This window comes from Rhinolophus sinicus, linkage group LG11 (genome assembly GCF_036562045.2).
Source record: "Rhinolophus sinicus isolate RSC01 linkage group LG11, ASM3656204v1, whole genome shotgun sequence".
Classification (NCBI taxonomy): Eukaryota; Metazoa; Chordata; class Mammalia; order Chiroptera; family Rhinolophidae; genus Rhinolophus; species Rhinolophus sinicus.
In genome coordinates this window covers 11,566,802-11,582,527 of record NC_133760.1, presented here as the reverse complement: position 1 = coordinate 11,582,527, position 15,726 = coordinate 11,566,802, and the positions used below count along the sequence as shown (strand labels likewise).

At 54.9% G+C, this 15,726-nt stretch overlaps 1 protein-coding gene across 1 annotated transcript; it reads left to right on the top strand.

Moving 5' to 3' along the window:
• The first annotated feature begins 31 nt into the window (after positions 1–31).
• MAP3K10 (mitogen-activated protein kinase kinase kinase 10) lies at positions 32–15,591 on the top strand. Its single transcript, XM_019751347.2, has 10 exons — positions 32–1,318; positions 5,266–5,446; positions 7,911–8,059; positions 8,499–8,674; positions 9,269–9,515; positions 10,990–11,106; positions 12,955–13,129; positions 13,223–13,335; positions 13,699–14,367; positions 14,991–15,591. Exons 1-10 carry the CDS (start codon positions 637–639, stop codon positions 15,311–15,313), a joined length of 2,832 nt encoding a protein of 943 aa, XP_019606906.2. The 5' UTR covers positions 32–636; the 3' UTR covers positions 15,314–15,591.
• Positions 15,592–15,726: the final 135 nt, after the last annotated feature.

Genomic DNA, 15,726 nt, shown 5'->3' with positions numbered 1-15,726 from the left:
CAACTCCCAGGCGGCACCGCGGCGGCGGCAGCGAGCACGTCACTCAGGCACCGCCGGCGGCCCCGGGAAGCGGCACGGGCGGGGGCAGGGGCTGTGGCCGACCCGGAGGCCGGTGCAGAGGATGGGGGTCGCCCCGCCGCCCCGCCCGTGAGGAGGCCGAGGGGCGCTCCACCCCGTCCCGGGGCGGGCGCCCCCGGGGCCCCAACGCCCCTGTCCCGCCCGGCGATCGTGTACCGGGATGCGGAGCCGGGGGCCGCCGGTGGAGCTGCGCGGGGTGAGAGGCGCGGGGAAGGGGGCTGCCTGTTGCCCTCGCCCTCGTCCCCCACCGGCGGGCCCCGGCAAGAACTCGGGATCTGGGCGACCAGGCCTCCTTAGCTCTCTGACATTTGGGGGTTACAGGTGAACCCGCCGCCCTACCCCCACATCGCCCCGCCTGGACAGCTGAATCAGAGCGGACGACCCTGCCCTTTTAAAGCAGCTGTTTCCTGCTCCTGCGGAGGGTCCCCCAGCTATGGCCCCCAGGAGCCCCCTAGAACCCACAGGGACTGCCCCCCATCCTGTCCGCCGGGGCCCGCCCTCTGCATCCCGCGGGCAGCCTGTGTAAAGCGGCCTCCAGCAGCCCCCGGCCCCTCCCCCATGGAGGAGGAGGGAGGCGCGGCCGCCAAGGAGTGGGGCACCAACCCCGCGGGGCCCGTCTGGACCGCTGTGTTCGACTACGAGGCGGCGGGCGACGAGGAGCTGACCCTGCGGAGGGGCGACCGCGTCCAGGTGCTTTCCCAGGACTGTGCCGTGTCGGGCGACGAGGGCTGGTGGACCGGGCAGCTACCCAGCGGCCGTGTGGGCGTCTTCCCCAGCAACTACGTGGCTCCCAGCGCCCCAGCCGCCCCTGCGGGCCTCCAGCTGCCCCAAGAGATTCCCTTCCACGAGCTACAGCTAGAGGAGATCATCGGTGTAGGGGGCTTTGGCAAGGTCTATCGGGCCCTGTGGCGTGGCGAGGAGGTGGCGGTCAAGGCTGCCCGGCTGGACCCTGAGCGGGACCCGGCAGTGACAGCAGAGCAGGTGCGCCAGGAGGCCCGGCTCTTCGGAGCCCTGCATCACCCCAACATCATTGCCCTCAGGGGCGCCTGCCTCAGCCCCCCACACCTCTGCCTGGTGATGGAATATGCCAGGGGGGGCGCACTGAGCAGGGTGCTGGCGGGTCGCCGGGTGCCCCCTCACGTGCTGGTCAACTGGGCAGTGCAGGTGGCCCGGGGCATGAACTACCTACACAGTGATGCCCCTGTGCCCATCATCCACCGGGACCTCAAGTCCATCAACAGTAAGTGGTGTCCTTCCCCAAAAACTTGCTGTCACAGAACCCTGTAAGGCCAAGCCTAGGTGGTGGGAAATGGGGACCCCAGAAGATCCTGCCTGGGACAAGAAGGGGCAGTAATCCCTTCAGGGCTGGGTGAGGCAAGCCTTGGCCCATTAAGGGAGGAAAGGGTGGCTCAAAAACGTTAAAGGACTACCTACCGGCCTCCCAGGCTTCAGAGTCACAGTAGCGCAATAAATATGTGCCCATGAACACTGTGACAGGCTGTGCCTTCCCAGCATGAACAGAGCAGATACAGTGCCTGCCCTCATGGTGCTCCCTGTTCAACCAGGACCCCAGAGTCCACCAGGCAGACACTTGGCCTGGAGTGAGGGTTTCTCAACCGTGGCACTATTGACGTGGAGCTGGGTGATGGCAGAGGGCTTCCTGTGTGTTGTAGGTTGTTTAACAGCATCCTGGCCTCTACCCACCAGATGCCATTAGTGTTCCCTGCCCCGCCTCCAGTTATGATAAGCAAAACTGTCTCTAGACATTGCCAAATGTCCCCTGGGAGGGCAAAATTGCCCCCAGTTGAGAACGACTTGCTGGAGTCCTCCCAGGCCTCTGCCCCAGCTGGCAAAGGCAAACTGGAAAAGATGAGGGAGGAGGAAAAGGGACGTGCCTTATGTAAAAGCTTGCAGGCTACTGGGCTTATTCCAGGTTCTCAAAAGTTGACTGGTTGTTGAATGAGGAGTGGGACCAGGTAGAAGGGAAGGTTCTCCAGAACCCACATCTAGATCAAGGAGCTTTTCACGATGTCAGCAAATATTAATGGAGAACCTGTTAAGTAGAAGCCAAATAGGAACCAAGATGTCCATGGTTTGGGCCCTAATGGTACTCACAAACTAGAGATTTCATTTATTCCCCAGATATTTCTGGAACTCCCATGGTGTGCCAGACCCTTAAGGATACAGAGGGGAAAATCCTGCCTTCCTGGCTCTCCTGTCCTTCCTCTGCCCCATCTCACTTCCTTTCATTATTGGGCCAGATCATGTGTTAAGCTAGAAGGACCAATGGCGAATGAGACCAGCATGTTCCCTGCCCTCAGTAAAATGTGAGGGGTTCCCCTTTGCCCTCAGCCCTCACATCACATCTATTTCTGATGCCTGTCAATTCTACATCTTGACATTTGTTTGAATCCATCCCACTATTTTAATAAGTTTTTTGCTCTGCCCCCATCACCACCTAAAACAGAGGGGTGTCTTCCTTCCCAGGCCTGGCATTTGTATACTCAACAGAGAGCTACCAGTGTCCGAGGTATACCAAGCCCTGAACCAGGTGGTCCCTGATTTTATAGATGCTCATGCTCTAACTCGAGACAGGTGGTCCTGACAGACACAGGTGGTCCCTGATTTTATAGATGCTCGTGCTCTAACTCGTCTGAAATACTGGAGGCAGGATTACCGCATGCACCTCTCAAAGGCTGGGGCCCATTCTCCGCTCTTCCTCAGCCCTGCTGCTGCACAGCCTGCAGGGGGGGTAGAAGGACACTGCTTCCACTCCCCCAAGTTTTTCTGTAGCCTGTGCCACCTGGACAAAGGGTTGGTGGGACTCTAGGCCAGGGCTTCCTGCTTGGGCGATGAACTGCTCCGTGCCTGAGACAGAGGACACGGCCTGCACAACACAGCTTCCCCAGTCACCCTTCCCTAAGGAGCACCTCATCTGATGTCATTCATTCATTGGTTCATTCAACCAGTAATTCTTAAGTGAATTAAGTAGCTGGGCATTGTCCGAGGCTCTGGGATTATAGAAGGGAACAACGCAAGGTTCCCTGCTTAAGGAAGTCACAGTCTAGTGAACAGAAATAGATGACTGATATTTACATAGACAACAAAATTTCCAGAGAGTATCAGGGGCTCTGAAGGAAACAAAGCAGATTAAGGATGGGGCAGAGAGAGCTCTTACACCAGATAGTCAGGGAAGGCAACATTTGAGTAGAGAGCTGAACAAAGAGGACCCAGCCTTACAAATACGTGGGCAGGGCAATGACGTGAGGTGGGCATGAGCATGTCTTGTTGGAGAAACAGCAAGGAGACCAGAGGGGTTGTAAGAGCAGGAGTGAGGCAGAGGTAGAAGGAGATGAGGTCAGAAAGGTAGGCAGGGGCCAGATCACATTGACCTTGGGGGCTATGGTGAGTACTTTGGGCATTTTATTCAGTGCAGTGGAGGCCATTAGAGAATTTTAAGCAAAGGATGACATGATCAGACATATTTTAAAGGAAATTGATTTAGGCCCAGCCTAGGAGATGTAGAAATAAAGTATAAGACCATGGAAGTGTTACCTCTGTCACAAGGTCACTCCACAAACAGGAGAGGTGGGGACCCTAGAAGGGAGGACTTCTGGGAGGTTGAGTCATAGGCTAAGAATCACAGGAGGCTTCCAGGAGGAGGTGGCATTTGAGTCAGGCTTTAAAGAATGGACAAGATTACCAACATGGCCCTGTGTGATGTACTGATCTCACTAGCCCTCAGTTTCTTCATCTGCCAAATGGGCATGGTAGAGGAATTACCTCATTATTATTGTGACTGGAGAAGTAGCCAGGAATGCTCAAAGATAAAAGTAGAGAAATAAGGAAGAATTATGGCAACATCACACACTAATAATAATATCTAGTGCTTTTAAAAGGATCTACTGTTCCTTCAGGAAATAAATCTTTACTACAGCCCTGTAAGGTAAATACTATTATCATCTGCATTTAACAGAGGAGAAATCTTAGTGTTAAGAAAAATAAAGTAAATTATACAAGGTTATGCAGCTAATAAGTGGCAGAGCTGGGATTCAAACCCAGGCAGAACACTGTACACTTTGAGGCCTTTTTTTGATAGAAGGTAGTAGAATATCACAGCAGTTAAAAGATTGGGCTTGATGACAAATCTAGTCCAAATCTTTGCCCCAGCATTTTCAAGCTGTGTGATCTTATACAAGTGACCTCATCTCTCTGAACCTCAGTTTGCTAGTCAACAAAATAGGTTTCTTGCTAGTTAATTCATGTAAAGGGCTTAGCACTGTGCCTACCGTGATTATTATTGTTAGTAATGACCATAGGCAGCAAGTAAGTTGGAACCATTCAATAGGCTTGGGGACTACATCAGTGAGATTTTGTCACAATACTTACTGTTGTGTAACCACCTCCAAAACTCGGTTTCTTCAAACTCCGTGTCATTTGCTACTGCTCATACATTTGCAGGCCAGCTGGAGGGTGAACTGATTTAGGCTGGGCTCAGCTGGAGAGGCTTTGCTCCAAGTATGTCATCCTCTTTGGCCCATCAGGCTAGCCAAGGCACATTCTCTTGGTGATGGCAGAAGTGCAAGAGGGCAAGCAGGCACGTGAGGCCTCTTAAGGCACAGGCTTGGAACTGGCATTCTGTCACTTCTGCCTCATGCTATTGGCCAAAGCAAGTCATAGTCAACCCACAGTAACGGACGGGGAAATGCACTCTGCCTCTTTAGAGGAAAGACCTAGAAAGTCACATGGTAAAGTGCGCCACAGAAAGGAGTAGAATGGGGGCCACGAATGCAGTATACCACAGGAGATGACAAAGACAAAGGAAGCCCCGTTCATCCCTTCTCTCATGGTTTATAGTTCCCACTTCTGGGGAGGTTGGGAACTCAAGGCCTGGACCTAGGAGGAACAAGGCCCTGGCCATAGACCTTCCACTAAGCCCCCCCAGAACCTAAGTGGGAGTCAGGAGAACGGGATACAGGAGAGCTCCCTCCTGCTAATGGGAGCCTGAAGTTAGACCTGCATGGAAGGGTTCACAGTATTCCAGGCCAGGAAAGGAGCTGCTTCAGAGGGGGACAACTCAAAGTGGGGGGAGAGAACAAGTAGGAAATTCCAGCTGAGGCAAGGGGCAGGACACGGGTCTGTACCCTAGCAGGTCTGGGATGACCCACCTTTCTTCCTACCCCACAGTCCTTATTCTGGAGGCCATCGAGAATCACAACCTCGCAGACACGGTGCTCAAGATCACAGACTTCGGTCTCGCCCGTGAGTGGCACAAGACTACCAAAATGAGTGCCGCAGGGACCTACGCCTGGATGGCCCCGGAGGTTATCCGTCTCTCCCTTTTCTCCAAAAGCAGCGACGTCTGGAGGTGCTGATGGTGGGGCCGGGGAAGCCTCCTGGAAATGGGGGAGGGAGGCGGGGATGAGGGCAGAGTGGGAGGGACAATTTCCCATTAATGCCAGGATCTGGGCCTCGCAAAGGGGCCTGCCAGCAAGGGGAGGCCATCGGACCGGCGCCAAAGCAGGTGTCTGCTCTGCTACCAGAAGTGGCCGCTGAGGAGGACTTGGATTACAGTAACAATTCCAAAGATGCAGAGATAGGACGTCAGCGCTAAGGCCCCTCAGACACCATCCTGTACACTGCCCCCCACTTGTCAAACAGGAAGTTGAGGCCCTTGGAGGCAGCCATTCATTCATTCATCCAACGGTGCCAGGTGCTAGGGATACAGCAGTAAATAAAAATAGAAACGTCCCTGCTTGCAGGGATAATAAGTACACAAGAAGCTGAAAGGGCTGTTTTAAGGAAATTGTAAAATTATTTTTTTAAAGATAAGTTAATCCACCAAAAGAAAAAGTATTAGATAGTGTTACAAGCCAGGAGGTTGATGGGAAAGCGCTCTGAGGGTTGGAAGACAGCTTTGCAGAAGGCTTTTCTGAGAAGCGATGCTTGAGCTGAGTTGTAGGTGACAAGGAGCCAGCCATGGAGAGTTTGGGGGAAGATCTTCCCAGGCAGAAGGAACAGCTTGCACAGAGGAGGTACTGAGGTGAGAACAAGCTCAGTATGTTCTGGAAACAGCTACAAAGGCCCATGTGGCTGGCTGGAGCAGGCAAGGAGGAAAGCGGCAGGAAATGATGTAGGAGAGAGAGCTGGAGGGCCCGGCAGATGAAGCACCGGACTCGTGTTATTCCAAGTGCAGTGGAAAGCCATTGGAGGCGTTTAGGAAGGCCATGATCTGAGGCAGCACTGCAAAAGCTCCCTCCAGCTGCAGGGTAGAGGATGGGTTGTAGGGGAAGGAGTGGGGGCCGGAGGCCAGTGAAGAGGCTGTTCCCATCACCAGCAAGACCTGATGCAGCAAAACTCTTCCAGGGCCTTCTACTGAGTGAGAGCCAAACCCAGGTCATTCCCCAGCTGAGGCTCCAGATGGACCAACCAGCAAAGTCATGGCTTTTAGGCAGACAGGTCAGACAGGAAGTCAACTAGAGCAGTGCAGCCCTTTGGGGCAAGTCCTGACTGGCTTCACATAAGGTGTCCATTTGTGGTCCCAGACATTTAGCAGTCATATTTCAGCAGCAAGGAACAGAAACCCCAAAATAAAAACTAAAGCTTTTGCTTTCAGGACACTTCGGGAAGTTAGTTGCACACTGCACACCCTCCTGCATCCCACTGGCCAGAGCCGTTGTCATATGGGTGTGCACAGCTGCAAAGGAGGATGGAAAATGATTTCGGGCAGCACATGCCAGGTTCAAATTCACCAGCGCCGTCACTGAGGATGGAGGGGGGCTGTCAGCTGCATGAAGGCAGGGGTTACGTCTGTCTGATTCCCGTGCCTAGAGCGGTGTCTGGCACCCGGGGGACAGTTAATGGGTATCTGCTGAATGAATGCAGGTGTGGATACGGGCAGCATGGGTCCTACCGCACATGGTGATCAGGATTCAGAAGGAGCACAGTTAGCTGGAGCATGTAGACACGCAGGTGACCGTAGCACAGTGCTGCAAGCTGTCGCGTTGTGTAGCCCTAAGGACACTGTCCTGGGCATCGGGCAGACCTGAGAGTGGCTCCACCACTTACTAGCTGTGTGGTCATAGGCAGGCAACTTAATCTCTCTGGGCCTGCACCTGCTCATCAGATGAGATGGGGGTCATGCCAGTATTTACTGCCTTACAGGGCTGTTGTGAGGGTTACTGAGAGTGCCTAGCACAGTGCTGACCTGGAGGAAGTGCTTTGTAAATGTTAAGTAGTGTTAACTTGGTTTTAGAGGTGAGTGCTGAGGGTTCTGTGGGAACATAGAGGAGGGGCTTCTAACCCAGCTTTGGAGACTGTGAAATCAAGGAAGGCTTCCTGGCAGAGGAACACCTGAATTGAGACTTAGAGAAGGTTAGGCGCAAAGGGAAGAGTGTTCTTGACAAAGGGAATAGCATGTGCAAAGGCTAGAGGTTAGGAAGAACAGGGCTTGTTCAACCCTTCAATGTGACTGCAAGATGAAACTGGGGTTGGTACGGAGGCTGAGAGTGCTTAGAGGTGAGGCTTCAGGGGTTATCAAAGGTCAGGGCTAAGAAGGGTGAATTTTCCCAGTGGGCACAGGAGACCCACTGAAGGTTTTCAGGCAGGGGCAGGGGAAGAGAGACAGAGCAAAGGCGAGACATCAGAGAGTAACCTCACTACATCTATTTGCGATCAGGCCAGTGGAGGTCAAATCAGGTTCTCGGGACCTCATTGGCCAGGGCTGGATGTTGGGGTGAGGGAGGCTCACCATGGGACTAGATGCAGGGCTGGGATATAGGTAAGGATTGGGGTGGGCTGCAGCATCACCCCTCCCTCTCCCCCACCTGCAGCTTTGGGGTGCTTCTCTGGGAGCTGCTGACCGGTGAGGTCCCCTACCGTGAAATCGACGCCTTGGCCGTGGCATATGGTGTGGCTATGAACAAGCTGACGCTGCCCATCCCTTCCACCTGCCCCGAGCCCTTTGCCCGCCTACTAGAGGGTGAGCCAGGGCCCTGTGGAAAGGGTAGGCTCAGCTTGGGGTGGCAGGGGCCCTTGGGCGCAGACTTTGCCCTTTTACACCTATTCTTACCAGTGGGCCCAGGAGTGAGGGAGGAGGGGCTAGACCATGAACAGTCTCCCCAAAAGTTGGCTCTATGGCCCCAGACCCTTGCTCTGGGCAGGCCCATAGCTCTGAGGGCAACCCGTTAGGATTCACTGGCCCTGGAATTCCTCCCTGATCCCCAATTCTGCCACTGGTCAGGGAGCAGGTCCATGGGTTTCTCTCTCAGAGTTTCACCAAGTGAAATATTGCCAGGAATTTGGCTTTGAATCCCTTCCCCTCAACACCATGGAAGCTGTATGTCCCTTGAAGTCCTGCCTTCCACGGAGCCAGCGGATGCCCCAGAGCATGGCCACTGACTTCTCCACTCCCACCGCAGAATGCTGGGACCCAGACCCCCATGGGCGGCCAGATTTCGGCAGCATCCTGAAGCAGCTTGAAGTCATCGAACAGTCAGCCTTGTTCCAGATGCCACTGGAGTCCTTCCACTCGCTGCAGGAAGACTGGAAGCTGGAGATTCAGCATATGTTCGACGACCTCCGGACCAAGGAGAAGGTGAAGACGGGGAAAGGTGGGAGGGATGGTGCAAGATCCCTGAGTTCTGATATTGGGTGGGGTCTTTCCCCTGAGCCCAGGTCTTTGGGTCCATGCAGGGCCATGGGAGCTTTTTCTGCATATTAAGAAGACAGCCTCCTGCTGGTTGACTAGTAAGAAAAAGGTACCCTGCACTGAAGTACTTATAAGTGATACTGTGTGACAGCTGCAGTTGGTTTTAAAGTACTACAGCAAAATGAGAGGGGCAGAGGAGAGAAGGAAGAGGATACATGAAAAAAGATTCGCACAGTATATAGATCATTGTTGGGTGATGGGTATCTGGGGGTGCACTACCGTCTCTCTGCTTTTGTGGGTGTTCGAAGTTTTCCAAATTGAGTTACAAAATGAAAAATCAAAGAGAAAAAGGCGCCCTTTCTTTGGGCTTACACAGTCCCCTGCCCTGGCACCCAGCTTGGTTAGTGAAGTGTGAGCTGGATTGTGCCCCCAATTTGCCCCACAGCAGGACGCCCTGTGCAGGACCCCAACCAGACATGGGTCCACCCCAGCGGCGGAAAAGCTAAGCCCCTCTCCCCACGCCACCGGTCTCGTCTCCAGGAGCTCCGAAGCCGGGAGGAGGAGCTGCTGCGGGCGGCGCAGGAGCAGCGCTTCCAGGAGGAGCAGCTGCGGCGGCGCGAGCAGGAGCTGGCGGAGCGCGAGATGGACATCGTGGAGCGGGAGCTGCACCTGCTCATGTGCCAGCTGAGCCAGGAGAAGCCCCGGGTCTGCAAACGCAAGGGCAACTTCAAACGCAGCCGCCTGCTCAAGCTGCGGGAAGGCGGCAGCCACATCAGCCTGCCCTCCGGTACCCGCCCCGCCCCTTGAGCGCCCCTAACCCAGACTTTATCGCTAACTTTTTTTTTTTTTAACTTTTTAATTACTGAATATATCATACACACAGAAAACAACCAAAAAACTGTAGAGCTTAATGAGTTAGCATAATCACCCCATGAAAGCACCTATAGCCACCCAATTGCCCTCCACGTGCCCCCTCCAACCCCCTGTCACCCCCTAAAGGTAACCCCTGTCTTGACTTTCAGGACAATCGCTTCCTTACTTTTCTTTATAGTTTTATCTCTCAACTATTTGCTTAATATTTTTTAATCTGCCTCTTCACCCCCCTTACTAAAAATGTGTTGAGGATACATCATTTATCCTGCAGCATTTCCTGCAGTCTGGATTTTGCTGTTTGCATCTCCCTGGTACCACTTCCCATGTGCCTGTGTCCCCAGACTTTCCTATAAATGGGTGTTAGGTTAGACCATGTAAAATTGCTGGTGTTTGGTCATTTTTGAGCTACAGAAAAACAAGTTCACGTGGATCTCTAGGCTTAATCACTTTCAATGTCAGGTTTGATTTTGTTGTTGCTTTTGGCAAAGACTGCCTCCTAGGGAATGTCAGAGGCACATCACACTGGTTGTCTCCCTGTGATGTTATAGCCGTAGAGGGGTGCCTAGAACAGCACCAGCCTGTGCAAATACAGCACAAACTACACGTGTACTTTTACATTTTCTAGTAGCTTTATTAAAAAGGAGGGAAGAAACAGGTGAAATTAATTCTTATAATGTATTTTTACTTAACCCAATATCTCCAAAATACTATGGTTTCACATGTAATCAATACCAAAAAAAAAATTGTTAACGAGATAGTTACCTTCTTTTTTCCACACTAAAGCTTTGAAATCCAGTGTCTTTTATATTTACAGCACATTTCAATCTGCCAAATTTTCATCAAAAATACTTGACTATATTTAGATTCCATAAAATTTACAGTTGAAAAAATAGATTCATACACCCAGGTTGTTCCAAACATGCTTAAATGTTTCCAGTGACCGAACTGCGTAACCATCTTTAAAGGTAAACTTAATTGCAGTCAAATAAATAAAGATAAAACCCTCCAGCTCAGGTGCACAAGCCACATTTCAAGTGCTCAGTGGCCACATGCGGCTAAAGGCCACCAGAGTGGACACTCAGGCCTAGGTCCTTAGCTAGGGCAGCAGCCCTCAGACCTGAGCGTGCGTCAGAGGTACCTGGAGGACTGCTTCCACCGCAGTTAGATCCCCACACCTCATCCCAGAGCTGCTGAGTCAGGGAGGGCCCAAGAATGTGCATTTCCAAGAGGTTTCCACTTGATGTTGATGCTGCCGGCCTGGGGACTACACTTTAAGAACTACACATTAAGGAATGCAAAGTGGTGGCATTCCTTCTATATGTCTATAAAGAGAACGTCGCTGGTTACCCATGGAACCGTTTACTTAGGAAAGGCTCTCTGTTTTGCAGGCTTCGAGCATAAGATCACTGTCCAGGCCTCTCCAACCCTGGACAAGCGGAAAGGATCTGATGGGACCAGCCCCCCTGCAAGCCCCAGCATCATCCCCCGGCTGAGGGCCATTCGCCGTGAGTATCTCCCTCGGCCATGACCAGTCCATCCATCAACAAATTTCTCTGAGCACATACCATGCACCAAGCCAGAGGATCAGTGGGGAACGAGCCAGGCAGGGTCCCCTCCCTCATTCTAATGGGGGGACAGACAATAAATAAGTCCATAAGCAGGAAAATTTCCTGGCGGGACGAGCACTACAAAGAAAATCAGGGAAGGGAATAAAAGGGAAGAGTTGACATTAGGAAGGCCTGTCTGAGGAGCTGGGGTCTGAGCAGGGACCTGTGTGGTAAAAGAGGAGAGACAAGCGGCGATCTAAAGGAAGAGTGTCCCTGGCAGAGAGAATAGCAAGGACCTGGCGGTGGGAACAAGCGTGGCATGTTTATAAGCCCAAAGGCCAACTTGGCTGAAGTGGAACAAATGGGAGGCAGAGCAGTAGGTTTGTGGTCAGGGGTTCAACAGAGGCCAGATTGCACCAGTGCGTGAGAGCCGGGATAAGGAGTCTGGATTGTTTTTAAAGGTGATGGATGAGCCTCTGGAGGGCTGTGAGCAAGACAGGGATGTGATAAAACGTACCTTTCCCTCTGGATGGTAGGACGACAGGAGTAAGGGTGGGAGACAAGTTAGATAATGGAGGCTGGACCAGGGTAGGGCCTCGGAGAGGGAGATGGCCGCAGTCGGGGCTGCCTGGCAGAGGTGCAGTTCGCTGATGAGTTGAAGGATACAGGGCTGACTCCCAAGTCTGTTCTGCCCCATCACTCACCCCCAGCCTTGCCCTGCACACTCCCCCCCTGCACTGACCTTTATTGATCTCAGTTTGGGCACCAGCTTTGTACAAGGCTGGGAGATTCATTCTCATGAGGGACGCAAAGACAAACAATGACCATTCAGTGGTAGTCAGGTACTGCTATCAGGGTGCATTCAAAGTGATAGGAACAGAGAAGACAGCACAATGACTCCCCAGGGAACAAACTGCTCCCGAGCTTGAAAGGCATACAGCCAACCAGGCCCAGAAAGGGACTGAAATGGAACAGAATTCCCAGTGAAGGGAACAGCCTATGCAAAGGCATGAAGGTATGAAAGCCTCCACTTGGGAACCTGTAGACATGGGGTCCCAACCAGGGCACTTATGCCCTCTGCCTGTGTACCCCAACTCTCTCTCTCTCCCTCCTTCCCTCCCTCCCCTCCACGCTGGCCTCCTGGCTGTTCTGTGTACTCTCTGGACTGTCCAGCCCCAGGGCCTTGGCATTTGCTGTTCCCTCTGCCTGAAATGCTCCTCTCCCTTGTATCTACATGACTCACTCCCTCACCTCCTCAAGTCTTTGCTCAGATTTGTCTTCCTCCCATGTGAAGCCTTCCCTAACCTCCAAACCCCTTTCCTGCTTCATAGTTCCCGCAGCACGTACCACCTTCTAACACCTGCACAGATGATTTACCCTGTGTGAGTCTTGCTGTTCGTCTATCGTCACCCACTGAAATGTCAACTCCCAGGGCAGGGGAGTTTGTCTGCTTTGTCCACTGCTGTCTTCTCAGCACCTGCCACAGGGCTTGGCACAGAGCAGGTTCTCAGTAAATATTTGGGAATGAATGGATAATTAAAGTGATCGGAGCTGAGGCTGAGGAAGTCAGCTGGGAATAACATCCAGGGCCTCGAATGCAAGGCTGAGGAGCTTTACTGTTGTCCTGACAACGCTGGGACACTATGGAAGGATTTAGAGCTGGGGAAGGTCATGATTGGAGTTAGAATCCAAGATCCCTTGGGCTTCCAGGTGGAGGATGAATCTGAGGTTGGCTGAATGAGGCTGGGAGCCCAGTGGGGACAGACTCTCAAAGACCCAGTAACCAAGTGTCTTCTCTCAACCCAGTTACTCCTGTGGACAGTGGTGGTGGCAGCAGCAGTGGCAGCAGCACTGGTGGCAGTGGAACGTGGGGCCGCAGTGGGCCCCCAAAGAAGGAAGAACTGGTTGGAGGCAAGAAGAAGGGCCGGACCTGGGGTCCCAGCTCCACCCTGCAGAAGGAGAGGGCTGGAGGAGAGGAGAGGTATTGGCGGCTGGACCTACCCCATGCCCTGCTCCCAGACCCATGTCCACCAGAGGCCGCCGAACCACCCCCCATCTTTGGATCCCCCTGCAGGCTGAAGGCCCTGGGGGAAGGAAGCAAACAGTGGTCATCAAGTGCCCCCAACCTGGGCAAGTCCCCCAAACACACCCCCATGGCTCCAGGCTTCGCCAGCCTCAATGAGATGGGTAAGAAAAGGAGGGTGCTTTCAAAGGGGAGTGGAGGGGACATTCCCTGGCCTAAGGGGACCCTAACCCAAGACAAAGCTGTGACCATTCCGCTGGGTTGTGGGGAGGGAGCTGGATCTCACTGGGCCAGAGGGTAGGAGGCATTTCTTTAAAGGGGGACAGACATTCCTGGAAAGGTGTGGGCGTCACTCCCAGGGACCGGGGCTTTGAAGGGAGATGGTTTTGAGAACCATACTTAGTGGACTTGGTGGTCTCACTGTTGGAGGGGTCATTGGGGGCAGTCCCCTGCCTCCCAGTCCCCAGAAGTCACGGGTCTGGGGGCCACCCGGAGGGAGTCGAGTGCTGGCCCTCTCCCGGTTGCAGAGGAGTTCACGGAGGCCGACGGAGGCAGCAGCGGGCCCTCCTCGCCCCACAGCACCCCGGCCTACCTCGCGGTGCCGCTGCCCGCCGAGCCCTCCCCGGGGGCGCCTGTGCCCTCCGCGCGGCCCATGCCCAGCACCCGGCGGCGCTGTGAGCTTGCGTTGCTGGGCTGCGCCACCCTGCTGGGCGCCGTGGGCCTGGGCGCTGACGTGGCGGAGGCGCGCGCGACCGACGGTGAGGAGCAGCGGCGCTGGCTCGATGGCCTCTTCCCCCGCGCGGGTCGCTTCCCGCGGGGCCTCAGCCCACCTGCGCGCTCTCCTGGCCGCCGCGATGACTCCACCCCCGGCCCGGGCCTGGCGCCCTCAGCCACCCTCGTGTCGCTGTCGTCTGTGTCCGACTGCAACTCCACGCGTTCGCTTCTGCGCTCAGACAGCGACGAGGCTGCGCCGGCCGCGTCCTCCCCGCCGCCTTCCCCGCCCGCGCCCCCGCCCCCGCCCAGCACCAACCCGCTGGTGGACCTGGAGCTGGAGAGCTTCAAGAAGGACCCCCGCCAGTCGCTGACGCCCACGCACGTCACGGCCGCGCGCGCCGTGAGCCGTGGGCACCGGCGGACGCCGTCGGATGGGGCGCTGGGACAGCGGGGGACACCTGAGCCCATGGGCCCCAGCCCTGGTGAGTGAGGCATCCCATGCCCAGGGCAGAATACAGCCCTCTCCCCTGCCCCTGCCGAGGTCCAATGTCCCTGCCCTGCGTGAGGAGGAAGGGGCAGTGTCCCCTGACCCTCACTGCTGGAGGCATTGTGGGTCCCCAGTGATTGAGAGACAGGATGAAGCAGGGGTGGCGAACTCTGCAGGCCACAAGGGCCAGGCGGGTGACATTAATGACAGCAAGAATAACTATAGCTAACATAATAGCTATAGTTAACACGCATGTGCTAGGCCCTGTTTTCTATGCCTTTATTCACCTGCCGAAGATGACCGGAACAGATAGGAGTTCAGTACCTCCTATCAGGTACTGAGCTACTCTTTTATCATTACCGTCATCCTCATCATCATCATTTGATTTACTCCTCACCTATGTGGAGAGGTGCTGTTATCCCCACTCAGAGATGGTGTCATGTCTGAACTCTGTCTTCCTGACCCTAGCCCAGTGTAGGGGAGTTGGGAGGGAGGAGGGCTTTGTCTTCAGATTTTTCAAGAGAAGTCAGAAATTCCAGTTTTCATGTCAATGCCCCTGGCTCTTCAGTGCCACCCTCTGCCCCACCCCACACACCTCGTCTGATCCTCTCTTACCAGGCCCTCGAGATCCCCTGGACTTCCCCCGCCTACCTGACCCCCAGGCCCTGTTCCCCACCCGCCGGCGGCCCCCTGAGTTCCCTGGCCGCCCCACCACCCTGACCTTCGCCCCAAGACCCCGGCCGGCTGCCAGCCGCCCCCGCCTGGACCCCTGGAAACTGGTTTCCTTCGGCCGGACACTCAGCATCTCGCCTCCCAGCAGGCCGGACACTCCCGAGAGCCCTGGGCCCCCTGGCATGCAGCCCACACTCCTGGACATGGACATGGAAGGGCAGAGCCAGGACAGCACAGTGCCCCTGTGTGGGGCCCACAGCTCCCACTGAGGTCTGCCCACTGCCGCCCGCCTGGGCAGCCATGAATGTAGCCCCCCAGGTCCCACCCCAGCCCACCAGGCCACAAGGCAGGGGAGGCCCTGGGCAGGATACTCTATTTATTGGGGAAGGGGGGAGGGGGGAACACTTAATTTATTCCTTTGTACCCCAGGGGGTGGGGCCCTGTGCCCACCCTGCAGTAGGGGGAGGGTGGGCAGGGATACTCAGGGACAGGGCATCATGGGGGATTCAGCACAAAATTCAGCATTAAAGGTAACCCCTGCCCCCTACTGTGCTTGGCTGTGTGTCTTTCCCTGGCCCAGGCCCTGATCCTGGCTCATCCCCAGTGGGGCACCCCCCACCCCATGCTCCCTCCCTGGGCCTCTCTGGATTTCTGAGGTCCAGGGGATGACGCCCAGGCCTGT

What these genes read in the sequence shown, in the direction of transcription:
- MAP3K10 (XM_019751347.2), top strand. Translation starts at nt 637, where the DNA reads ATGGAGGAGGAGGGAGGCGCGGCCGCCAAGGAGTGGGGCACCAACCCC. An exon ending in CTTTGCCCGCCTACTAGAGG is followed by an intron (nt 8,060 to 8,498) that starts GTGAGCCAGGGC and finishes CTCCCACCGCAG; the next exon opens with AATGCTGGGACCCAGACCCC. An exon ending in ACCTCCGGACCAAGGAGAAG is followed by an intron (nt 8,675 to 9,268) that starts GTGAAGACGGGG and finishes TCTCGTCTCCAG; the next exon opens with GAGCTCCGAAGCCGGGAGGA.